Below are 26,270 nucleotides of genomic sequence, written 5' to 3' on the forward strand. Positions count from 1 at the left end.
AAAATGCAGATCAATAACCATAGCTCAGAAAAGAGGGTACACATTTTTAATAGCTAAACCTTTCCCTAAATATGTTCAACAAGTTGGTAACAAAATCGAGGCAGTTATACTTAATAAAATTAGGTATGACCAGTACATTGACTGATTGATAATGTGACAAACAAAAAAGAGTTTGCAAAGATGAAAACACAGCACACTTCTGCAAAATTTGTGTGTTACTGTTTGAACAACCCTAAATTTAAGCTATAATTACATAATACCATATACGCTATAATTTACATAATAAATACCATATAATGAGTTACATCAATAACTAACTAACGGCAGAACGGAATAAACAGAAATGTTGTAAATACAGAAACATATATACATTTTTTTAATAAAATTAAACTTATTCTGTGTTAAACCTTTTGTTGTGATTACTGCCTTAGTTTGCTTAGTTTACAGACAAACAAGAACCACCAAACTTTTTGTAAATAATTGATTAAATAGGACCTTTTTCTTATTAAGCAAAAGTAATGTTGTTATATATTTTTTGTTGTTATTTACACGTGCTTAAATAAAAAAACGTGTTGCCAAACAAATTTCCATTTAAATATTTATTTAAAATAACAATTTTTCACTCATGATACTTTTTTTTAACATTTATTTATTGTTTTAGCAACATTTGTTGTTTTCCTATGCTCTTCCGATAACCTCTCTGTTTATCTTTTTTAACTCTACAATCTTGCATATCTTCTTGTCCCCTAATTTTGCAATACATACACAAAAACTTGTATTTTTGTGATTTATTTATCAGCAAAACAATATAATGAAAAGGGCAACAATTTGACAAAGTATCAATTAAGCGTAATACTGCACAGATTTAAATAAGCTTATATTTACAAACGCTCTAAGACTTAAAATTAGTGCTAAATTTCAATTTAACTTAAAAATACTTCATGCAGTTCTAAAACTTTACAAATACCTAAAAGTTAAAACACTTAAAAAGATTTATTTTTTTGAACCAAAAATTAAAAATACTATAAACGTAATAGTCTCTAAAGTTGTTTTGTTTTTGACCCTTTGACCTCGTAGAAGGCATATGAACGCAAGGTCACAATTTCAATTTAGTAAAAATACGTCATATCTGTGACGTAGTTAGTCATCATTGTTTTTAAAATTTCCAGATTCCCACATCATTGCCATATTACTCTTCCTTCTTGGCACCCTATTAGCTTTAACGACCTATAACAATATTAAATGTTAAACATAGAAACTTTCAAGTAATGCAAAAAATTAAACAAAAATTAAAGCTTTAAATTAGGTAACATATTTTAACTGAATAAAGAAGGTCAAGTTATAAAACAGGCTGTTGATGTAATGTTAATGTAATTTTGAATGAATAAGATAAAGGTTTGTAGTACCTAATTAAAACATTTTAAGTTTATGAAACATGCAAGTGTTAAAATTGATTAAATGTTAATAGTTTAACCCATGTTATCTCAAATTAGCAAGTTAGTTAAAGAAAATGTTGATTAATAAGTTTGTAAAATCCGTTAGTAGAGATTAGCTATCATGCAAGTTGGGTTAAAATGATAAATATCATGCCAGAAGAAACTATTTTGTAAGTAAATATAATTAACTTGTTGTCAATATGTGTTAAACTAAAATACAACGTGTTTTGATTCGGCTGACAGAAAAAAAGCCAATTTTAATATACCGTGTTCTTTTTGTATTCGGAACTAGTAGCATTTCTTAGTTTTACTTCGGTCTGAGTTTCTTTTTCAGGCTCGGGTGTGGAAATACGTTTAGCACCGTCTACAACAAGAAACAAATATAATATTTGTTTCTTTTGAATCTACTTCGCAAGTACAGTGAATAGGTAAGCTTTATAATTGTTTCTATAGCGAAACTGCTTTAAAAGGGTGAACACAGAAGAAAAGCAGTACCAATACAAATAGGTTGAGATAATGTTTTGTGACAAAGTGTAAAAATGGGTCAGTTAGTAGTGAAAGTAAAAATATGAAAGTGAAATTAAAATATAGTGTTAGTTGGAAAAAATATGAAGTTGTAACATTCAATTTCCTCTTCGCATTATAGCTAAAGCATAAGATGCTTGATCGAAAATACATTTTAACTTAAGTAGCTATGCTTACACCCTATAATTCTATAACTACCACCATGATATAATTTAAAATAATCTAACACCACTTTTATTAAAATTATTACTTAAAAAATTATTTAAATTTTTAATAACTTCTTTAATTTTTTTTTGGAATAATTAAAAACTTACCACCATTGGGTAATACTTGTTGGGGGCTCATATTCATGGCGGCCTTGGTGGGGGTATGATTTCTTCGGGGGCTTGCAGGGGACACGGGAGTATCTGGGGTTTTTACCCCACCTTTAGCAACAATATTTTGGTGCTCCAGCTGCTTCTGCTTCCATTCCTCCTCGCGTTTCTTCATTAAAATTTAAAAAAATTATAATTTTTAAACTTAATTTAAAAAAAGGTGAAATATATTTATTTTTTATAATTTGCAAAAGAGGTATTTTTAAGTTTTGAATTTAAGTTACCTGTGCTTCTCTCATTTCTTGCTCCATAATGGTTTGAAGTCGGTTCTTGCTGGAAACAACCTCGAAACTTGGTCCTGAAAGTTGTCGGTTCACTGTTATCGTTCTCTTGGAAGCTTTACAAAAATAAATTTCACAATTAATAAAAAGCAATATATATATATTAGTTGATTATATTTGCACAGTGAAAAAAAGACCATTTTGCTATCAGTAAAAATTTGATACTAAAGTTAATTATATTTATTTATTGTCTGATTTCAATATTTGTACTTTTTGTTTTTTTTATTAATTTTTTTTGATTTTTTATTACTTACTGCCAGCAGGTAAGTCTTCGTCTGCGAGCACGAGTTTCGGCGAATCTTGTTGTTTTTCAGCTTGTTTTTGTGGCTGTGGTTCTTGTTTAGGTTGTTGTTTTTTGTCTATTCCGTTTACTGGGGTTGGGGTTGTTTTGGAAGGTAGCTGAATTTCCGAATTCGAAGCCTAAATAATTAATAAAATTTAAAATTAAATTATGTATGTAAGTTAATGACGTCACTATAATAAAACATGACGTCACTTACCGATTTAATAGTAAACTTGGGTCGGGGACTCACGGGGGAGACAACCGATGTTTTTTGACCCCAGCCCTTGGGCGAAACCACGTTAGGGAGTGGGGTGATTCGGGGGCGCTGGAAAACCGCATCAGAGCCCTTAAAATTAAACCAAAAAAATATAAACATATTTCTTTATTTAATTTAATTATTTTTCCAACTTACTTTTTGAGCTTCTTCTTCTTGCGATGTAGTCGATAATTCAGACGACGCATACTCGTCGTCGTGTCCGCCAGATGTCCCTATTGAGCTTGACCTGTGGCGCCCGTTGTCTGAAATAGGAGATGTGACGTCAGAGCGAGCGGTCGGGCCCGAAGCGTTACATTCAATGCCAGAATCAGCTCCTTAAAATAAAAAAAAAGTTAATATTAAACAAAAAAATTAAATAAATAAAGTATTTGTTAATATTAATTATATAAAAAATATATATGTATATGTTTAAAACATATTTTTTTACCTGTGTCGTGGTGTTCTAAAGCCTCAACATTCATATCGTCCATAGTGGGTCTTCGTGCAACCTTGGGCACTATGACGTCTTCTGTTACATTCGGTGACGTAGGCGGTGACTTTGGTGACGTAACCGAATTTTTGCTGAAACAAAAATAAGATAAATTTACTTTAAAAATATAAAGAAAAATTATTAAGTTTAAAATTTTATCTACCTTGGATTATCCGATTTTACAGATTTTCTTGTTTTGGGGGCGACTTTGGGGGGTGACGTCACTTTTGGTGTGATTGGTGGCGTTGGTGATGTGCTTGTGACGTCATCTCTTAGCGTGGATTCTGCTAACTTCTTCTCTATTGCTGCAAAACAACATTTCGAATGATATAACACGTAGTTATGACGTCATAGACGATTGTTTTATATGACGTCAATAAACTTGTTTAACGCTTTCAACAACTTAGAAATATTTGTTCTATGACGTTATAATAGGTGTAAAAACATGACAAGTACAAGTGGTTGTGTATGGAAATTAATGGACGTTAAGAAATAATTTATGAGATGTTAAATAATTAAAAGCCTCCCACGTTTGAGAGAAGGAGCACAAAATTAATTTTTAAGAAATTTTTTCGCCTACTTATTAGTTAAAATAATAAATTACCCATAACATTCCAAAAACACTTAAAAAAATGTAATAAAACCTAATTCTTTTTTCTAACAAAGTGTTATTTAAGTTAGTCCCTTATAAATACAAATGTTTGTATTATATAAATGTTTGTTTACCTTTTTTCTCTAACTCGAGCCTGTATCTCTCCTCTCTCTCGGCAGCCTCTCTAATTTCGCGGTTGATTGCACTTTCCCCGGCTCTGCTCATCGTGACGTCAGTGATGTAATTTTCAGGGGTCGAAGGGCGATTGACCACGGGGGCGATCTTGGTTGGGGGCTTGGAATACGACCGGTAGGGTGCGCCTGTCTCGACTGTAAAAGATTTGGTTCGACGCGGGGCTTTCCGGAAAGTAGGACTCGGTTGGTCACGTGACTGCTCTTCGCGATCTTTCCACCTAGCGGCAGAATTTAGCAATTTAGTTTAATTTTTTATAACTAAAATCTAAAGTAAAAAAATTTATTATTTTTTGATTGGTTTTAAAATAAATAACTCTACTTTTGTATAAATAAATAATCTTAAATTAGAAAAAATATGTTTATCAAATTGTTTTATAAAACAAAAAATGTTTCAAATTTAAATAAAACCAAATAGCACCAAAATCATTGCTCAAAATTGCATTAAAGAAAATTTATATATATTTTTTTTAATCACAAATTTTTCAATTAATTTTTTAAATATTTTAAAAATAATTACACCAACACAATATTGTCTTAAATTTAAAACAATTTTAATGAATTATAAATATATAATCAAAAGCTAATTAAAAGTTTTAATTTATTTAAATTACTAGTTTTGAATCTTAAGCCCTCAATTTTTCATTATATTTAACCCTGTCATTAATATTCATTAAAGTTCCCACGATTGATTGTAAAATAAAATTCCTTATAAAATAATAATAATAATAATAATATTCAGTTAAAAAAATTACTGATTTTTAATCATTTCGTTTTAACTTAAAAAAACGCAAAAAGTTATAAATAAAAATTTTGTTCATTATAATAAATTTGCATTTTTAAAAATATTTCCTTATATATATATATACATTAAAAATTAGATAAAATTAGGAATTAATAGTATAAGTTAATTTTTTTATGCTGTATTTGAAATTTTCTTATTAATTAATAATTTTCTGCATAACAACACGTCACAAAACATGATTATAGAAATAAAACCTCAGAATTTGACAAAAACCAATCGCTCTGGGCGTTTTACCTGTTAGATTCCTCACTGTAAAGTAATACAACGTTACAACCCTTTCACGATGTTTACGTTTACACGTAGCGCGATTAAAGTCTAAACAAGCGACATCGGTAGGTATTAGGTTACGATGTATTGCCGTATATAGCTTTGACGGTTTTATTGCATATTTTAAACATGAATGACGTCATCAAAACAGAAAAATCGCCTTAAATCGTGTCATAATATCACCAACACTTAATCAGTTCAAAAAATGTAAAACAAAATGTGTACTAAATATTTCTTTGTTTTGTATTGAATTTGACCTTACTTACCCTAGCAGTTTGATAATAAACAGACTATTTATAAATCCAAAAACTTTTAGAAAACGAAGCTTACAAAATTCTTTAGAGGTCGCACAATTAAATACCCCTCAAAAATGCTGGAAATTTATTTATATTGTTTAAAGTTTTACAAACCAAATTTAGAAAAAAGTTAAAACCAACTATTTAAACAAATACCCGAAAAAAAACTTAAAAACTACTTTAAACTAAAAATCTAAATGCTTTAAAAAATGTTGTTACAAATTTTAAAATCTATTGAAAAAGATTAACTTTATATTTTTAAAATAGCTTTATGACAATAAAAGCTTAAAAAATATTAAGAACATCACCAAAAATAGTCGAATATAAATAAATAAAACACCAACTTTAAAAAAAAACATTGAAAATCTAAATAAATAAATAAAATAAACTAAAAAAATTAAATAAAAAAAATTTAAATATTTTAAATTAAAAAACCTGTTTCTGATATTCGAAATTCCGATTGATTCTCTTATAATAAACTCGTTTGTTGGTAACTCACTCTGACTTGCACTCGAGCTCACACTCGACATCGACTCCGTGCGTTCGCGCGACTTTCTTTGTTCGCTCTCTCGCCTGCAATTATGACGTCATAATAATTGGTTTTACCCGGCCAAGCGAAAATAATTTTTTTGATTTAATATTAAACAACGAACGTAAAATAAAAAGTAAAATGACATCAGTAAAAATTACTTAATTTAAAATGACGGACACTACCTAATTTAGTATTTTACCTTCAAAAATTACCCTTAATGGAGGTATACATCCTAATATTAAAAAAAAAAAAAATAATCCAATTTTTTTGACTTTATTAAAATACAAAAAAAAAAAAATTAAAAAAGTAAAACTTTTATCTTTTTTAAACTTTTTTTTAATTTGAAATTTACCTTTTAAGTTTTCCGGCAGCCAGTCTCTTATTTTCCTCCTCTTCTTTTTGCTGTTTCGAACTTAATCTTGATTCCCAGACATTTATCGCGTCTTTGCTGTGTACCACACTTTCGATTACAATCTCGCTGTTCTGACGCTTTTTAAGGGGTTTGGGGGCGATAGGTCCAGGGGACTGAGGAGTTGTAACATCAGTCGGATAAGTTTCCTAAAAAAAATTTAATTAAATTTAAAAATTTGAAGTATTTTTTTTAACAAATTTTTTTCTACGTTTGTTGAACATATATTTGAATTTCTATTTTTTTAAGTTTTAGTTTAATATTTTTATTACTTGAATTTTATGGGGTCGAACAGTGAACCTCATGTTGTGTAATCATAAACTTGACATTCAAAAAACAATTAAACAATAAAATAACGGAAATTACTCAATAATAAAATCTAAGAATAACATAAAACAATAAAAACTATTAACTACAAACTTACAAATTACCATTCTTATACCTTGACAATTTAAACTATATTAAACCTAAGCATTTTGAAATCTTTAAACTTTGTGATAAAAATTAAACTAAAATACTTAAATTAACTGTTTTATACTCCAATGCCTAATACTCACTAAACATTAAGTGTTCAAACCTCTATATACTTATATAGTTATAGCTTGTCAATTTACAGTTAACACAGTGCATATGACTTCAAAACAAAACCTATTTACTCTAATAATAAAGTTTCGCCGTACTGTGCAACTATACAGTTATGCATTGGTGCGCAACAAACAACACAAAAAATTAAAAAAAGACCCAAAAAGGTTGTTTTTTATTTCGTGACGTCATTTTAATTTAGCGTTGCGAAATAATATTATTGCGCTTTTGTTTTGCAAAAATTAAAAATGTCACCGAAAACGGTATTTTCTGCAATTTTAAATACATTTTTTAAATTGATTTTTTGTATTTTAACCATTTTTTATATATATAAGCAGCGCATATTTTAACTTTTTTAATAAATTTCTGAATATAAACCTAACTCTTAATACTTTAAACCACCTTACATACCAGAAAACCCGAACAATAAAATAAGTTTTCATCATTTTTAACAAGCTTAAGGCCTAACAATAACATAAATCTACTTATAATAGAGCTCGTACGTCCAAGCTAGTTATTGTTACGTAAACAAATAACAACTCTATTGTTACACGAGTGCTTCGAAAAAATTACATTATTGATTTCCGGAAAACTAAACAATGACGTCATCGCCGTAACAAAATCAAAACTTGAAAAATAACAAAAACTTAAAAAAAACAAGAATTTGCATAATAACGTTACAAACTAACCTCTGATTGTTCTTCCTTGCGGGTCTCTTCTTCCGTAGCCTTTACCTCCTCCAGAGCTCTTTCCTCCAGAACCTTTTCCTCTGCGATGCTTCCGTCCTCAGAGGAAAGAATCCTCTTCCTTCTTCTTGCCTCGTACATCTCTAAGCTTTTTCTCTCCTTTTCGGCAAGATCCTCTGTCAAGTCCTTGACGGGCGGAGGTTGCCACTTGGGAACGTAGTTGGGGTTGTGTTTCCGCGTCATCGCCTTGATAACCTTGCGTCGCTCCCTAATTGTGACGTCATAATTAGTATTTTTTAATATTGTTAGAGCCTACAGATTTACTTATAATAAAGTTATTAATGAAAAACAAAAATAATTAATCTAAAACATTCATAAAACATTTTTTTTTAATTTTGAGGCCCCTCTCCCTCCCCCTTAAAAAAGAATTAATTTAATTTTGCATTTAACATAGTATATCTGCAATATATTTATTTAAAACAAATTGTTTGGGTCGTTTTTGATATCTTGCCCTTATCTTTTTCATCAAGTTATATAGGGTCATATAAATTAAAGCTTAATTTTACAAGTATAACAAAATTTTCTCACGTATTTACAAGCTTATAAAATAAATTTACGAAACACGAGATTTTTGACTTAGATTTTAACCACGTGACTTAAAAGAAAACAATTTTCTTTCATCTTTAAATAAAACTGGATCGAATTACTAGAATTTAACAACGTTATTAGACTATTACGTAACAAACGGAAAAATAGACCGTTTATAGTAATCTAATAGGTCCTAATTTTGTGACGTCATTTATATTGTCCTTGGTGGATTTTTGACATAGTTTTTCTCATTGTTTTTAGTGTTATGTAAATTGTTATTACGACATAAAGTGGAGCTATCACGTCACGCTATTCCTTACAGTTTATTTTTAGATTTTTTAAGTTTTAGACAGGCAAATATAGTTTTTTTGAATAACCAGCAATTTAACTTACAATAATTTATTTTATTTAATAAACAAACAAAGAGGTGGCATTAAAGTTATTTTTTAAGGTTAATTTTTTTTGGATAAGGATGTCCATGTGTAAAATTAACATGTGGGCATTTACTTATTATTTGCCATGCACATTTATTTAAATTTTTACTTATGAGCACCACCTAGCGGTTACAAAAATGCCCGTGCCTTAATAAAATATATTAATAAACGAATACGAACATGCTTAAATGTTTTTTAATTTCGACATTTTTTATATATTTTTTTTTCGAACTTAAAGTAACATCAGTTACCCTAACCCAGTCTCTAGGTCCTTTTGGCAGTTTGGGATATTATAGATTATAATTTGCGATATTACAGATAACGCTGCAGCGTCCGGGCAATGAAAATAGAACCCAGGACATCATGTTATGAAGCCAAGTGTTCTGACTACTACACCATGCTGTCAGTAACTAATAACAAAAGAATTGTAATTAATGAGACTTTATTTTTTAAGGTTTTTACTTACGATTCAGCATTTGTGTCAACTTTTCCACTCGGTTTTAACCAAACTTTCTCTTTGGGTTTTGATTGCCCGAACCATTTCGTTGCATCCGTATTACGTTGACTGTGAGCTGCACTGTACACCGCAGGGCCATTTTCCTCCTCCCTGTGACGTCAAAAAAAATATTGTGACGTCATAATTTTCGCAAGAAAAAGAATTTTGTAGCATGGATCGTAATTTTTTAAAGAATAGCAAAAAAATGAAAAAATATTTAAAAAAATATTAATTTTAAAGTTAATTAAATTATCTAGGAGTTCGTATCTTTCAAAGTTAATTTAATTAACAATACACACTCAAAAAAGCATCTGAACTGAGTTGGCCTTATACAGAGTTAATTAAATTACGGTCTAACACAATACAGTAACATAGCGTTCCTAATTACCACAGACAATCAGAAAACAAGCTGCGAAAATTGACACCTAAATTATGACGTCGTTTCAATCGAAAGTTAACAATGCAAAACGCGAAATTCAAGAATTTGATTTAATTAACTGATTGGTGTTAACAATATACAAACAGCTGTGATAAGAAAATAAATAAATTTTTAATATTTTTAGGGGTAAGGTAAATTTAATTAAAAAAAATATTTTCATTATAAATATAAACAAAAAAATGTTTATTTAAAAAGAGACGAATTGTTTAACCCTTAATTAAATTACAATTTTAAAACGACAATATAAGGCTAAAGTTGAATACTAAAATTAATCAAAATTTTAAAATAAGTTTTGTTACACCTATATTTAATAGACTACAGAATCAAACTGCAAAAAAAATTTTGAATTTTAATTTGTACAACTTTTACAATTACTACATATATTTATTATACATAAAAACCTTAAAAAACCCACCGATTTTATTTACAAACCGGCCCTTAAAACGTAATATTTTCTACAAAAGCTTTAAAAACAAAAAAATTTGATACAAATTTAACTGTATTGTTAGCAATGATAATAAAGCAAACACAATTCCTTCCAACCTAAACCAAAGTGATTTTAAATCCAACCACATCAAAGAAAATATACTCAAGTCAAAAATAACAACAAGCTATATTATACAAACAAATAGGTATTTAAAGTTACCCTTTAAAAATATCCAAAACTTTAAAAAAAGACTTTAAATTAATAAAGTAACTATTTTTATACAAGTATAACCTAACATACCTGGTTATAATAGTGATAATTAGATTAATTAGCCAAATATTTTACAAAAATTATGAAAAAATTAACAAAACTTACGGTATTTCGTCATGGTTAACTAAACCAGTTCTTTCTATTATTCTCATCTCCTGATTTTGACTTTCCGAGTTTTCAGGATTAACTTCACTTAAAACCTTCGTCGTTTCAAACAACACGATTTCACTGTCGTCTGCTTTCGGTGTACTGTCCCTGTATTCATCCGAGGTTGCAATATCGTGTTCTTCCGCGGTGTTTTGTACGCTAACGTCTTCTGTTACTACTTCTACTGGTTTTTCATCTGTCGTTTTTTCGTATTCTTCCGCTTTTGAGCTATCAGAACTACTTACACTCGACGCGTCGTCTTTTATGTTACTACTTAATACTGTTTCGACTGGCTTTACTTCCTCTATCTCGATTTCAGGGTTTTGAGTTTCGATTTCTGAAATTTGAGTCGAGTTTTCTTCGAGCGCATCTGTCGGGTTGTTCACAGTTGCTTGTGACGTAGTAATGACCTCCTTTATTGCAGAGACAATGACGTTCTCGGCGAGCTGAGGTGCGATCTGCTCGGCTGGATTACACGATGTCGCCTCGGCGTCGTCGCGGTCGCTTTGTTTTTCGATTGTGACGTCATAATTGGAATTCTCGTCGTCGATGGTTTTACTTTCTTTACCATCCTCTTCTACGTTTTTATCTTCGTCAGCTACAACGTCATTACTTGTTGCGGTGACATCATCACCTACTTCAATAACGTTATTGCTTATTTCAGTGACGTCATCACTACCTTCAGTAACGTCATAACTGACTTCTGTGTCTTCTTCTAAGTTGATGTTGGGCTGTGTGTCTTTATTGTTGATTACGTCATCATTAGACGTTGTTACGTCATCGATCAAAGTCTTGCTGACCAAAACGACCGGCATTTCGTCGTCTTCGTTCTTGTCTATTGTGAGGTCATAACTGCAGTTTTCGTCATCAGACTCCGCCTCGTCCGAAGAAGATTCTCGACTTTGACTTTCAGCTTCATCTTTTTCTTTTTCAATTTCGGTAATTACTTCCTTAACTTCGTGTATCTCTGTGACGTCATCGGCTGGTTCTTGTTTAATTATGACGTCATCGTCGGCTAATTGATCCTGTTTGTTTACGTCGTTGTTTACATGCTCCAGTTCGATATCCTGTGGTATGACGTCATTCGTGGGAAAATCCTCCTCGCCTTCGTCTGATGACGTCACCGAGTCACTGTCCGACGACGATGATTGTGACGTCATCATGGCAGGTGTGTTCTCGTATTCGGGGGTTATGATAATTTGGTCGTCTGTAATTGGTTGTTGGGTGTCCACGTGATCGATTTGAATATCGGGGATTTTATTTTCGGTGTTTTCCATTTCTACAGAATCTAAAAAAAATTAAATTAAAAAAAAAATTAAAATTTTTTTTATATTAATCTTGTTTTTTAAACTAATTTCATTACAACTACAATGATATTAGTTTAACTTGATTTTCTCTAAACTTGACTGCTTAAAACTCAAAGTAAACACATTCAATTTAAATTGAATGACTTTAACTGAACATTCACTTATTTTTCAACTACCTCCGGCAATTTAAAACTGAGTTAATTTCCGTTAAAAATAATTCATAAAAGTTATACTTGCACTAAAGCGATATAAAAACGTCATTCAAAGTTACTTTTCGAATTTAAACAGAAATGAAATGTTAATATTATTTGAAAATTTATTTACAAATGTTATTGAAATGTCGAAAAACAATTTTTTTGCCTGATAAAAAAATAATTTGCTGATTGCGCGCAATTTCATATTTTTTAATTTTAATAAATTTTCCAAAAAATTTGACAAACTCATTTTCAAACGTCTTGCTATTAAAAATTAAATTTGACTTTATGTAAGTGTTTTATGTTAAATTATAGGAAACCTATTTGTAATTACCACACCTTCTTAATACTACTTATTATTTGCTAAATCGTGTAATAATACCCACCAAAAATGAATAACAAATTAAGTAGCGCTAACTTTCTTATTAATGGTTATTACTTCAATTAATTTTTAGAAAACAAAAAAATAAAATTAAAAACTTAAACCATTTTCAACTTAATGTGTAGATATTTAATTAAAATTTATAAATTTATGGCATATATAAGACGTCAATTAAGCTAACTATAACAACAAATATATGATTGAGCGGTTACTGGACCCTGGCATATGTTATTACAGGCCACCTGAACAGCTTACTTAGAAAACAAAACCGAAATTCAAAGTATTTTCTAACGAAAACGAAAACAATTTTTCTTTTTTTTTTCAAATTTTTCGTTTTTGGCTAACCACTAAGAGTAGCCATTAACGTTAAAAGCATTCCTATTTTCGTTAATATAAAACCTTGACATTTCTGTATTTCCTTAACGTTAATTGTGTTGTTTTAAAAACGAAAAAATAAACAAAAACCGCGTGTATTATAAAAACCACAACGTTTAAAAACAAAAGTTTTTGTTTTTTTTAAGCCACCAATAGCCTATAGTTAACATTTAGTTATCAGTTTTTTTCAACTAACAAGGCATTTAACCATTTTTTGACCAAAACCTAAAATATTTCTAAACTTAAACACTTAACTATTAGGCAAATTTATAATGACTAATATTGAACTTATATCAATACAACTTAAAGTTACACAGTTAAATTAAAACCATAACCACATTGAATAGAAATTTAGTCAAAGTCTTATTGAATTTTTAAAACCACAAGCTGAATTATCTAAAAGGAAACAAATTTCAATTAAAATCAAAACTCAACTATTCAAGTAACAGCGATCGAAACAATTTTAACTTACTATAAACCCTGCTAACAAAGCTACCACGTGATTCAAAGCATTATGACCTCACAAAGGCTTAAGTCTAGTTACGCTCACCATCTCGCATCGCTTCGTTTTGCTTCTTTTTTCGCCGCGGCATCGGCACAGGTGCTTCTTCCCTTTCTGTGACGTCATAATGGAATTCGTCTGCTAGGCCTTGCTCATCGCGACTTTCCGGGCTACTGGTTTGATCGTCACGCTCGGGCGACTTTGTTAAGTTGACCCCGTCTGACTGCGTGACGTCATCAGACGTAGTGTCGTCGGACGCCGTGACGTCATAGTTAACGGACGAATTTTCGAACACTTCACCTTGAAATAAAAAAAAATAAAAAATTAAGAAATAATTTTTTTTTTAAATAAAATAAAAATTCGATTTTATTTTAAAAACATTTACACAATGCTTAAAGCCTAATTCTCTATGTAAGTAATATGCTACTGGAAATTGTCTGGGTTAAGATGTGAGATTACCGGTTAAGGATGAATAAGTTTGGTTTTTTACATTACCCAGTATTCGAAACAAACAAATTAGTTCAAATTCGGACGAATTTACAAAATATTTAACTCCCACGTATTATTTTAAGTTAAAATACGAAAACATAATTTTTTAGATTGTTTTTTATTTATGTTTTTTTTAAGATCATAAAAATCGTCTTATTTATATATTAAAAAAAAAAATTGTTTAAATTTAAATGTGTTTTTATTTAAAATATAATTAAAATCTTTGTGTAACTTTCAAATTTAAAAACTTTAATTTGTTTTGAAAGTTAACAATAAAATTATTATTTTATCCGAAAGCCTAAAATTTAAAATGTAATTTAGAACTGAAGTATATTAGGTTCCTTTTAGATACTTTTTTACTTTAAATCTTACCTTGTTCATTCATATCCCCGCTTGTATAAAGTTCCTTTAAGGCTAAGTCGATCTTATATTGAAGCTGATATCTTGGACTTATTTTGGCAAGAACATCCTACAAAAAAAAACAAAAAGTTGTACTACTAGTTTTAAATAAAAAGTTAGTATACTGTTTCAGCAAAACTAAAATAAACTTGTGCCTAAATAAAAATTTAAACTTTTTAAGATATTGTTGGATTTTAAATTCTGCCAATTTTTTATTAAAGTTTTTTAATTATGCCCATACACTTTTTTTCAGAATTAATATTACTGTTATTTTTACTTTTTTAACGCTTTTTCTCACACAAAAACACAGCTAATAACGCCTTTATTTAACAGTAAGAAAAAACAAAATAATTAGCTCTTGCTAGTTACGTTGTTACAGAATATATTTACGTAACAATAACCTCATTATATCACAAACTAACCTAATACGTAACAATGCATCAATTATCAACACACACTATACCTAACATGTATTCTCTTAAGACATACAGTTAGATTAATTGTTAAAACTATCTGGGGACTGATGCGAAACGTGGCGCTGATTGGCCGTGCGCTGTCACGTGATAAACCCGAATGACGTAACCTTGGAGCGTGCACAAATCGATGATAATTAAATAAAAATTCAATTAGAATGAACATGATTTGAATTTAACAAGATAAAAAAATAATTTAATTCTAAATTAGATCGTAGACATGTAGACATAACATTAGGCATAGGCGATGTATTATTTACCGTTTTTTTAAGACATACAGCACCAGTTAGGAAAATAAATACATTGTTAAACATGGATCAATTTCAGGATTTAAAGGTTTAGGAAATAATTAATTTTTTTAGGATAAGTTAATTACACAATAAATGACTGGCAAAAAATATATATATAAAAACTATATTTTTATATGTAATAAAGCTTGGTGGACGGTATATTTATGTCCAATTTACAAAACAATTTTTTTCTCTTGTGCGTGCAGTGTAAATTATCGCAGGCACATATTAGGAAAAAAGTGAGACCATATTTCGACAATTAAAATCGAAACGGTGGGCCAGGCTAATAACAAGGTGAGAAAGAATACATAAATTTTAAAATCAACAAAAAATATTTCAAAAACTTTTTTTTTAACGCTCGAACTAAAACATAATTTTTATAAGTTTTAAGTCTTACCTGATTGGTATCCATGTTTATCACATAAATAATGCATAAAATTTTAAGAAAATCTATCCTATTAAGTATAAGCTACTGCAATTTATAATACATATAACATAAAACGCCTATAAAAATTCCTAAAATAACACTAAAATTAATTTTTTTTTTCTAACTATTTGCAATACGAAAAAAATAAAACCAATTTTGTGCTTTCAAAATTTAACTATAACGCACATTAGATTATAGACTTAAAGCTTATATAAAAAATTTATAAATAATTTCGTGCTGATTTAAATAGCTTTAATTTTAAATGCAGGCAAGTTGTATAAAACCTCTGGTTACCTATTTACAAAGTTTAATCACCACAATTATCGTTAAATTTAAATCAATAGTAATAAAACTTCAACCTTCGCTCCATTTATTTACAGTTTTATTTGTTTTTAAATGATATAAAAAAGGTTTAAAATTTATTTATTTTTCAATAAATACCATTTTAAATATTTTAAATACATTTTTACATAAACAAAGTAGAAAAAAAAAATTATTCCTAATTTGATTTAAGAAATTTGACTTAATACTGTATTTTGTTTTATTTTTATTTGTACAATTTCTATTTTTAGGATTTTAAGCCTGTACTTAGTCAAAGTTGCTGCTAAATTGTCATCTTGCTATGCATTGTGATGTCATACACAAGGTCACGTGCGCATGAAATATCCCCTTGCGCTATATCTAAATCTTAACTACTTAAACTTCAAATATGAGATAACATTGATTTAATATCTATTTAAAACGGCATAAGTAAATAAAAATGACTTATTTTCTAAGAGAATAAACTTTTAAACTGTTGAAAAGGAGATATTTTAACCTTCGTAATACCTTAATTGAATTATAAATCATCTTTAACCCTTCACCTAATATTTGTTGTCAAATTACGCTTACATTAGGGTAATATACAACACCACGATAGGCATAGAGTTACATACACCCGACACGCGATTTGATATGTATTGAATTCCTTATAATTAAATTAACTTATTCAGTTTTAAATCGTTTTGATCAAAATACCTTTTTATTATAACAAAAATGTTAACCTAGATAATTGGGAATTACCCCTTTTCTTGCAAATTATTAACAAGGATAGCCAGAAAAAGTAAACTATAACGATACAAATGCAAACAATAAAACGACTAACTATTGCTAAAAAAATAAAAAATAAAAATACTTTTCCTATTGCCTTAAGCAAATACAAATTGTCCCTTGCTTTTTAAATTATAAAATTCAATATTTTATTTATATAAAAATTAACATAAAAAATAATTAAGTTAATATGACAAAAAAAAACACTTTAAAAAAATGTCTTCCTTTTTTAATAAATCACTTTCTAATAAAACATAAATATAATGTTTTACAACTAGACTATACTTTTTCTCTGTAAAAACTTAATATCTTATAAAAGCTATCGCAAATGGCAAGGGGATAAAACACTATATACCACAATGTAAATAATTTAAATCCAGCACGCTTAGTGTATAAGCTATATCCTATATTCAAGCTATAAAAAATCTATTCTAAACAAACTTTTTTGACTATCTATTATTCGTTTAAAGTTGAATATGTTTTCTTTTTTTGTGTGTGTTTTGGCAACGTATTCCTTACTAAAATGTATTTTATTTGCTGATCACTTTTTTAAAACTTTTTAGAAACTCTAAATGGTAACGTTAAAAGCTATTTTAAGTCTTAAAACCTATGTAGAACCCTAACATTAAACAAAAAAATAACATTCGCGATTAATTTATTGGAACCAAAGTTTCCATGAATTGTTCAACTTAAAATTTCTAAAAAAACAAACCGTTTGACTCCTTTGGAAACCTACAATTTTGATAAATATACAGATTTTCAGAACAAAATTTAACCGATGACTTTAGCCGCTTCACTGAACGTAAAATACAGAAGGTTATGCTACAAAAATTCTGAACCTTTCTAGGGTAATACCAACCATTAGAAATATAAATATAGATTTTGTTTAAAAACAGGCAGAAAAAATATCAACTCCATAAAGTTCAAATTTTTCAGGTCTCTGGCTACTGCAAATTAAGGTTAATATTAGGCTTGTGATATAGGCTATAATAAACAATGATAAAACAATAAACATGCTATCTATTGCAGGTTTTGATAAGGTTAAATCCAGGGTCTTAAATTTAGGTCAATAAAATTAGAAATTGCTTTGATTTTCGACTGTCTAAAAATACTACTTCAAAATTCTATCATCCGTTAAATGTGTATTTTTTTAACTTTCTTGAATTTTTTTGCATTTTTAAAATATTTTTTTGCATTTTTAAAAATTTTGAAATATATGAAAACACTTTGTAATAGAATTGCTGCCTTAGCCAAATACAGTACAACATTTTTTAAATTGTGTTTTATGCCATTTGAACAGCATACCGGAATTTTTATATGCAAACACTGTAACGTTAAATAATATTTGCTAACCAATAAATCTAACGCCGAAATATTTAACGGCGATTTTTATATCAAAATCTGCCAATTAATCAAAAGCGAATATTGTTAAAAAAAACTGAAAAAAAACTTAAGTAATTGGTACGACAATACTATATAGAAGTAACCTTAAAAACTTATATTTAAAAAGAACAAAAAAAATCAAAGTTTGTTTCTAAAATAGTGAATTAAAAAATATTTTTTTGGCCACCTGATATTAAATTTAGGTAATTCTTTGGGTAAACGAATCAATATTAAATCGAATAATAAATAATAATAACACGTTTTATTTACATTTCTATTGTCGCGGTAGCTTAACAAATTTGCCATGTGCATACCTGAAATACTAAAACAAATAATATGTGTAATATACTGCTTTATTGATATATTTTAAAATATAATTATAATATATTTTTAAAATATGCAAACTGCTATATTATTTTGCGGGCCTATTTAAAATTGTATACATAAAACAATTCAATTTTTAGTGACTAAAATAAAATAACTAATCAGACGAAAAATACCTGACTATCGCTTTTAAGTACAGACATTTTGTAAACTAACGTAGATGACATATACGCTTTATTTGTTTACAAGCAAATTAGATTTTAAAACAAGGTTTTTGACATTTCCGCTTTCTGCATGTCCCTTAAACATCCAATTACCCTATACATAACAATTATTGTTAATACACAAATTAGATTTAAATTTATTAAAAAATGTTGAACCCTTTTACAAGACTAAAAAATGCGTTTGTCCAAACTGATAATGTTTGCCTTAAGTTAAGTTCTATTTGGTTTGCAATTACCAAAATGACCTTCGAATTAAAAAAAGGCTTTTAATCAAAAATAAATAAATTCAAATCTTCGTAAAAAACAGTTTCTTAATTTTTTTCAAAACTACAATACTAAATCTCAAAAAACTACTTTCTTTTATAATTAATTTGGGTTTTGTTTTATAACAAAATACCCCCTTTCTGAATAATACAATTTTACGTATTACCTTTACAAAAAGTACGATACATAAATAATAATAGACTTTGTTATTTTGTAATATAAATTATTCAAATTTTAAATATGACCTTGACTAAGAAAATATTATTTTTAACCTCTTACAATAAAACTCAAACAATGAAAACACTAAAAACTGTTCAAAATTTAAAAAGCTTAAAAAAAAACATAAATTATTTTACAATTTCTAAATGTTCTAATCAAAATTTGCCAAAAAACCAAAAAATTATCTATACAAAAATCAAATACGTGCTTTTTGCCTTTTATTCTATATTGACATATTTCCAAAACCAACTGTTATGTCAGTTCGTTAAGGACCCTCAGCGTTTAAGGAATGCTCTTAAGTAAACAAACACAAAAAGTACGATATAAGGAGTCCATTATATTTTATATCAAAAGAGGACTTTTTATGAGGGGCAACACGTTTTAAAATATTTTTGTTCAGGATAACTTCAAAAATATAGATTTAAAAAAATTAACGTAAATAATTGATATAACCAAATCTTTAGATTTAAAGTCTAGTTTTTAAAAAATATATATTTTTACTAAATTATTATTAACTTTTAACAACTATTTATGTATAATTAATCATAATTTAGTAAAAATATTTTTTTATTGTATATATAAGTAAAAATAACACGTATTCTAAATTTTCAAAATATTACTTAAAGAAAATAGTTAATTGCCTGCACTTTTGGCTGTATTTATATTGTTGTAATATATGGTTGAAAAAATTTTGCACGTAATAAGTCCTTACAAAAAGTTTTTAAAAACTTCTGCCCAGAAATTGGAGCTTTTTTATTTCGTTGGCTTATAAATCGAATAACTATAAGTATATTATGCTCCATTTTATAGATTTTAAAGGTTAAAAAATATATAAATATCAACTTACCAATAACGTCTAACTTCCTTTATCTTCTTGTAATAATAATTAAGTGTTAATTATATATAGTTAGCTTAATTTACATACAAGATTATTAAACGCTCTGTAATCTGCAAAGGTGTCGAAAAATGTGAGCGTTAATATTAGCTTAAAGTCACCTCACTGATATAAAATATTATCTTTGTTTGTTTTTTCCAAAATCAGCAGAGCAAAAACAAGCAAAGTCAAATTCGTATGAGCAGTAAATACGTCAGGGCGTTTATTTGACTTTAATATAGGCCAAGACTTGGGTTATAAAATACAACAGTAGGCACTTGCCCATAAATCTAATGACGCTAATTTTAAGCAAGACTTAGACTTTGTTTAACGATCTACACCCTATCCTGACTGTAACTCAATTAGCGCACTGTGAAATAGTGGAATTACATCTGTCTCGTATTGAAAGGGTTGCAATACATTTAATCGATATATTTGCCGAATACAGATCGATTTTTTGATTTCTGTTTAAAAAAAACTTGCTTCATTTATAAGCGAGTTTCTGTTTCTGTTTTTATATTGAACCTGTAATAACATCTACATTATATTATTAAAAACAATATCCCATCTGAGAAATTAAATTCTCAAGGGTACAGAAATATTTTAGGTATGTTACTATCAACCACTTAATAAAAATATTTTGACATAACCTCACTAAAATTGTCGAACACAATATTAAAATTTTGTTTAAATATGACTTAATGGTGCTGAATAATTAGGTTTGTTTTGTATTTTAAATTATGTTATCAGTAGTCTAATATTTTATGCGGTATGCATTTACATAAAGCGTTATTTATTTTAAATATAAAATCTAACTGATTAAACTGTATAAACATTTAAACCTAGACTTTGGTAAAAATTAACTAAATTTTAAATCGAACTGCTTTGTGCTTAACACTAAGTCTAATTCGTTGCAATTACAAAAGCTTTTTAGTTTAAATTAATCGATTTTGACCCAATTTTTTTGCGAGTTATTTTCGAAAATTTCGCAGCGTTCCACGCTTAACGTGACGTCATAATTAAAGCGTGGAGGCGCTCAAGCGTGCCGCAAAATTTGGAAATCCGAAAACAACTTCCTATTTTCGATGTATTAGGTCGTTTTTATTAAAAATAGCGCAATACTTGTAATGCCAATTAATTAAATTGATTACTAGATATTAATTTATCCCAAAAGTCTGCATTATAAGGAACAACTTAATGTTTTAAACATGTAAATCTCGCTTAGTTCTACTTAGTTCTTGCATATGTCAAAACTATTATAATTTCATTATTATTTATTACAATATACAAATTATAGCGCAAATAAAGTTGATTAATTGCATTAAATGAGTTGTTAAATATAGCAAAATCACGGAAAGCTATTTAGTTGTGCGTCACCACAAAAATTAAACAACAAAATAAACATTTAATCTTGTTTAAATATTTTTGGCTGTTACAAATATACTATGCCCAGCGTGCTTATTTTTTTAGTAATTTTAGTAAATTTAAACACTGTCTAAGGCTGTTTTTATAAAAAGTTTACAATAAACAAACGTATACTAATATAATATGCAAATTAGTCTTTTATTTGTCTTTTTAAATACGCTATTTAACTTAATTTGTCTATATTTGAACAAAGCCCTTAGCCTCAAAAAACAAAGGCCTCATGCTCAACAACTAATATAATAATGCTTACTAACATTTCAAGAAACATAGTCCTTATTTAGAACAATAAAAACAACAAAAGTAGACTCCCGCTGCTTAAATACACGCTACTTACCTGACTACAAAAGATTTTACAGTTTTATGAGGTATACACAACTACTATTAGTATTTAAGTAGAAGCTGAAGTCAAATTAGCAAAGTTAATTAGTAACTGTTTGCAATTTACATCATGCCGACACGTAAGGGTTAATGTTAATGCAGAAACTTTGCATGTGGTAAATTAAAACAATATTATTAAAAGTTTTTATAAAAAAACTTATTATCCATCTATAGCGTTAGGTTATAAGCAACAACGTAAGTGCTACCCTAAGCAAAAACATGTTCAAGCAACGGCGCGTATTAAATAAGATCAAACAAGCTAAGTTGTAAACTCTGCAATTTACAGATTTACGAGAAAATGTGGTTAAGTAATAATGTAACTAATATATTCTGCCGTACCTCAGTTCGTAGCCTTTCTTCAAGTTCGTCTCTGTAGTTTGAGTCGTCAAGAAAGACGTCGTCTGATGACAATTCTTTATCCTCACTAAAATCGGTTTCATTTTCTGTTTAAAACACAAAAGTAAATTTTTAATTATTTCGTTTTAAAAATAGCATTTATTTTGTACTTATAGTATATTTTTTATAAAAAATAATTATCAAAATGCAAATTTTACCCGTTTACCATGTTATTCACACGTTTAAATATCATTTTGGGGGATTTTTTGTATTTACTAAAACTTTTTAAATATATATTTACTTACTTAAGTTTTAAATGTATATTAACTTACTTAAGTTTTAAAATATTGCTTAAAAAATGTTTTGTTAAAGTTTAAATTTATTTTGATGACGAGTCAGTTATTGTGTTATTAATTTTGGCCCAAGGCAATTTCTCTTTCTTGATTGTCTTCGTTTTTTTTTTTTTTTTTTTTTAATTTTTGTAGAATAAATTTTATGTTAGCCAAACTAAAACAATGAAGTTTTATTGCTACATAAATAAAAAGATTGTTTTCTGCAGACACAATTTGTTAAGTGATTTGCTGTAATAGTACTTCAGAATTTCTTCACGTTTACTTGTTAGAGCTTAAACATTAAAGGAAAATTAATTTTTTAATGTTTTATATTTTGAAGTTTGTAGATTTTTTCTTAACTTAAATTTAAAGAAAGATGAAACACCGGAAAGGGATTTACATGAAAACTGCTCCCCAGTACAAAAAAGGGGAAGAACCTAAAGAAGAAGGTTCAACAAGCGAGGGAGGAAATGTATCAGAAGTGTGGCTCCCCGAAACAGGCACGGCTTTCCGAATCCTGATGTCGGCAAACCTTTGTTCCGCTCTGATGAACAATATTAGCGACTGCGACGAAACATATAATTATTGGGAACCACTGCATCATTTGTTGTATGGAACAGGGATGCAGACATGGGAGTATTCACCAGAATATGCGATCCGATCATGGGCATACATCTTCCTCCATTCAATACTGACATGGCCTACCTTTGGATTGATAACAAGCAACAAACTCATGATTTTTTACTTTATCAGGATGATTTTTGGAGTTATTACAACTCTGTGTGAGGTTCATTTTTACCAAGGAGTTGCTCTGAGGTTTGGAAATAACGTAGCAAGACTGGTGCTTGCATTTTTAGTGTTAGGCACGGGTATGTTTATTTCTGCTACAGCATTTCTGCCAAGTACGTTTTGTATGTACGGGACTTTTTTGTTTATGGGCTGTTGGCTAAGAGGAGATTTACATTTAGCCCTGCTTTGTGTAGCTGCAAGTTCAATTATAGGGTGGCCGTTTGCTGTGGCATTGGGTATACCTTTGGCAGTTGATATTTGCATACGAAGAAAGAAATACATGTTTTTCTTGAAATGGGTCGGAGTAGCACTTGCAACGATGCTTCTACCATGTTTTTTGATTGATTCTTATTACTACGGCAAACCAGTTGTAGCGTCACTAAATATTTTACTCTACAATGTCTTCACTGAACATGGTCCTGATATATACGGCACAGAACCATTGTCATATTATCTTCTAAATGGATTTTTAAACTTTAATATTGTCTTTGTATTAGCAATGTTGACTATAATAGTTGTGCCAATTTCTGAACTTATTGTCAGCTTCAAATATAAAGGTTACAGACCACCTGTTTTACTTGTCACATTTGCTATTTCGCCGATGTATATTTGGATTGCAATTTTTTTTTCACAACCCCATAAAGAAGAAAGGTTTTTGTTTCCGATATACCCTTTGTTTTGTTTAGCAGGCGCTGTTACAGTTGCCACAATTCAAAAACTTTACTGCGTATTCAAATTGAATGAACGCCTCAATGTGCAATGGATTTCTGTGTGCACGATTTTTGTGTATGCAATTCTCTCCCTGTCTCGTACCACTGCTTTATTTCAAAGCTATCATGGTTCAATGGAAATATACCCTAAACTCCACCAGGTGGCCAGCAAAATAGATGCAGAAAACCACAAGGTGTCGGTGTGCATCGGGAAAGAGTGGCATCGCTTTCCGTCAAATTTTTTGCTGCCAACGAATTTCACTCTCGAGTTTATTCAATCTGAGTTCAAGGGCCAGTTGCCTCAACATTTTCACTCGAGCAGAGTGGAGGGCACTAAAAAACTCCAAAAGAACTTCAACGAGCAAAATTTGGAGGAAAAGTCGAGATATGTTGATATCAAGATGTGTCATTTTTTGATCGATTACAATAACGGGATTTTTACGAAATTTGAACCAAACTACAGCGAAGATACAAAGTCGTGGGAAGTAATAGAAGAACTCGATTTTTTGGAGGCGACTAAGTCTAAATCGCGATTTTTCCGGGCTTTTTATCTTCCTTTTTATTTCTATTCTGAGAATAGTTTCGGAAAATACCAACTTTTGCAATCCAAAAAAAACTTGCCGAAATATCACAAAAATTAGTGTTATCGATTTTGTAAATAACAGATGCAAGTCTTACCTTCGTAAATTGTGCCAATTTCATTTTGAACTTGACCAACTTTCACGTCAGTTCTAAAAATAAAAAAATAAATATTACTTTTGTTGTTATGCCTGACCTTGGTTCTTTAAAAATTTCACTTCACAATGTTGTTTTAAACGCATGATACAATGGAGTTCATACCGTTTAAATAAATACAAAAGTCAAAGACATTTTTTTTAATTTATAAAGTCAATATTTGAAGAAAAAGGACTAATCTTATTGTTATCGAATAATAGAACATATCGTGCTCTACTTGCTCGAGGGGGGGTAACAAAACAAAAACACGAGGCTTTAAATAAAAAAAAGGTTATTGCGACAAACAGGAATTGCAGCATAACAAAATAAGAGTACTACCTATTGGCTATTAACATACCGTTTGCTAGTATTAAAAACAGTATAGGCCTAGTTTTTTAGTATTTAGACAGCAATTCAGTTATAGTAAGCAAACTTAGACTGTTTTATTAACTATGTACCTTTGTTAATATTTGACAGACTTTAAATTCAGGAAAGTTACTATTTTAGTTAATAGTTTAAATTTATTAACATTATGGATTTGTTGAACACAACGACAATGGTAAACTTAACAGAAATTACAAACAGTACGCCCGTATGTCGTTTTTCGAATCACACAAATTTCTTGTACATAACAATATTATTGTTTTTTTGTGTGTTGATTGTTATGTTTTATTTTCATAAAAACCTAAAAATAATATTTATAGCGACTTGGATTTCCTTATTGTTTGTTTTAGTTTCTTTTCTTTTACTTTTTTATGTAAACTTAAATTGTATTGTTACTTTATGTTTTTTATCACTTTTTATAACTGCTTTGGTTAGTTTTTTAATTTCGTTGGCCATTCTTTTTCGTACTTGGAAATTCAAACAACAACAAAGCGCTAGATTAAAGGCGTGTTTTTTAAGTAAAACTGAACCACATGAGCACAAAAATTTGTTAACTGAAGAAACCGAAATTTACCAAACAAAAAATAAAACTGGGACCACCGAAAAACTGCTTAAAAATTGTAAATCCGAAGAAATTGTACAAACAGTTTTCAAGGAATCGTCTTGTTTAACTAAAAGCCCTTTAGAAAACAGAGTTACACAAGTTATTGGAAGTAAAGGCGGCAGTATTGAATGTGGATATTACACTATTACTTTTCTACAAGGGACTTTACTTAAAGATACGGAAATATCTTTGGCAACAATACCCAGCGAAGACATTGTTTTAAATCAAAAAAGTTATTTTACAATATCAGAAATACTTCGTGGTGAGCCTTCTAACATAACCTTTAAGAAACCTTTTATAGTTTCTGTTCAGACTTCATTTTGCTCGATTGACAAAGAAGTTCCTGTTTGTATTTTTACAAGAAAAGAACCAGGCTTAAAATGGGTCAACGAGGTTACTGGAAAACTTTCCAAGTCTGGAGTACTAACTTACCAAATAAATCACTTTTCCGACCATGTTGGCCAGCCTAGCACCAGTGAAATACGAAATATAAGACGCAAATTTGCTACTTTTGGTAATATAACACCCATGAAAAACTTAGAACGTGTTTTAACTTGGCATTTGGTGTCACAACAAT

At 29.1% G+C, this 26,270-nt stretch overlaps 2 protein-coding genes across 3 annotated transcripts; one reads left to right on the top strand and one right to left on the bottom strand.

Annotated features, from left to right (window-relative positions):
* Positions 1-773: 773 nt before the first annotated feature.
* LOC145745616 (uncharacterized) lies at positions 774-15,734 on the bottom strand. Of its 2 annotated transcripts, XM_082563739.1 has the most exons (18): positions 15,615-15,734; positions 14,428-14,524; positions 13,615-13,866; positions 10,765-12,094; positions 9,494-9,634; positions 8,009-8,273; positions 6,681-6,886; positions 6,232-6,369; positions 4,372-4,649; positions 3,809-3,950; positions 3,604-3,737; positions 3,312-3,490; positions 3,117-3,245; positions 2,871-3,036; positions 2,560-2,672; positions 2,276-2,444; positions 1,703-1,800; positions 774-1,227 (listed from the first exon to the last, which is right to left on the bottom strand). In XM_082563739.1, exons 1-18 carry the CDS (start codon positions 15,627-15,629, stop codon positions 1,141-1,143), a joined length of 3,939 nt encoding a protein of 1,312 aa, XP_082419865.1. In that variant the 5' UTR covers positions 15,630-15,734; the 3' UTR covers positions 774-1,140. The 2 variants fall into 2 exon arrangements, with proteins under 2 accessions (XP_082419865.1, XP_082419866.1); XM_082563740.1 differs by lacking the exon at positions 1,703-1,800.
* Positions 15,735-22,835: 7,101 nt separating this feature from the next.
* Positions 22,836-24,845, top strand: LOC145745617 (alpha-1,2-mannosyltransferase ALG9-like). The gene has a single exon (XM_082563741.1). It carries the CDS (start codon positions 22,869-22,871, stop codon positions 24,630-24,632), a length of 1,764 nt encoding a protein of 587 aa, XP_082419867.1. The 5' UTR covers positions 22,836-22,868; the 3' UTR covers positions 24,633-24,845.
* The last annotated feature ends 1,425 nt before the right edge of the window (positions 24,846-26,270 follow it).

This window comes from Corella eumyota, chromosome 3, assembly GCF_963082875.1.
Source record: "Corella eumyota chromosome 3, kaCorEumy4.1, whole genome shotgun sequence".
NCBI lineage: Eukaryota > Metazoa > Chordata > Ascidiacea > Phlebobranchia > Corellidae > Corella > Corella eumyota.

Coding starts and splice junctions, on each gene's coding strand:
- LOC145745617 (XM_082563741.1), top strand. CDS start 22,869: ATGAAACACCGGAAAGGGATTTACATGAAAACTGCTCCCCAGTACAAA.
- LOC145745616 (XM_082563739.1), bottom strand. Junction 3,246..3,311: donor AAGAAGAAGAAGCTCAAAAA/GTAAGTTGGAAA, acceptor TTTAATTTTAAG/GGCTCTGATGCGGTTTTCCA. Junction 2,445..2,559: donor AAGAAATGAGAGAAGCACAG/GTAACTTAAATT, acceptor ATTTTAATGAAG/AAACGCGAGGAGGAATGGAA.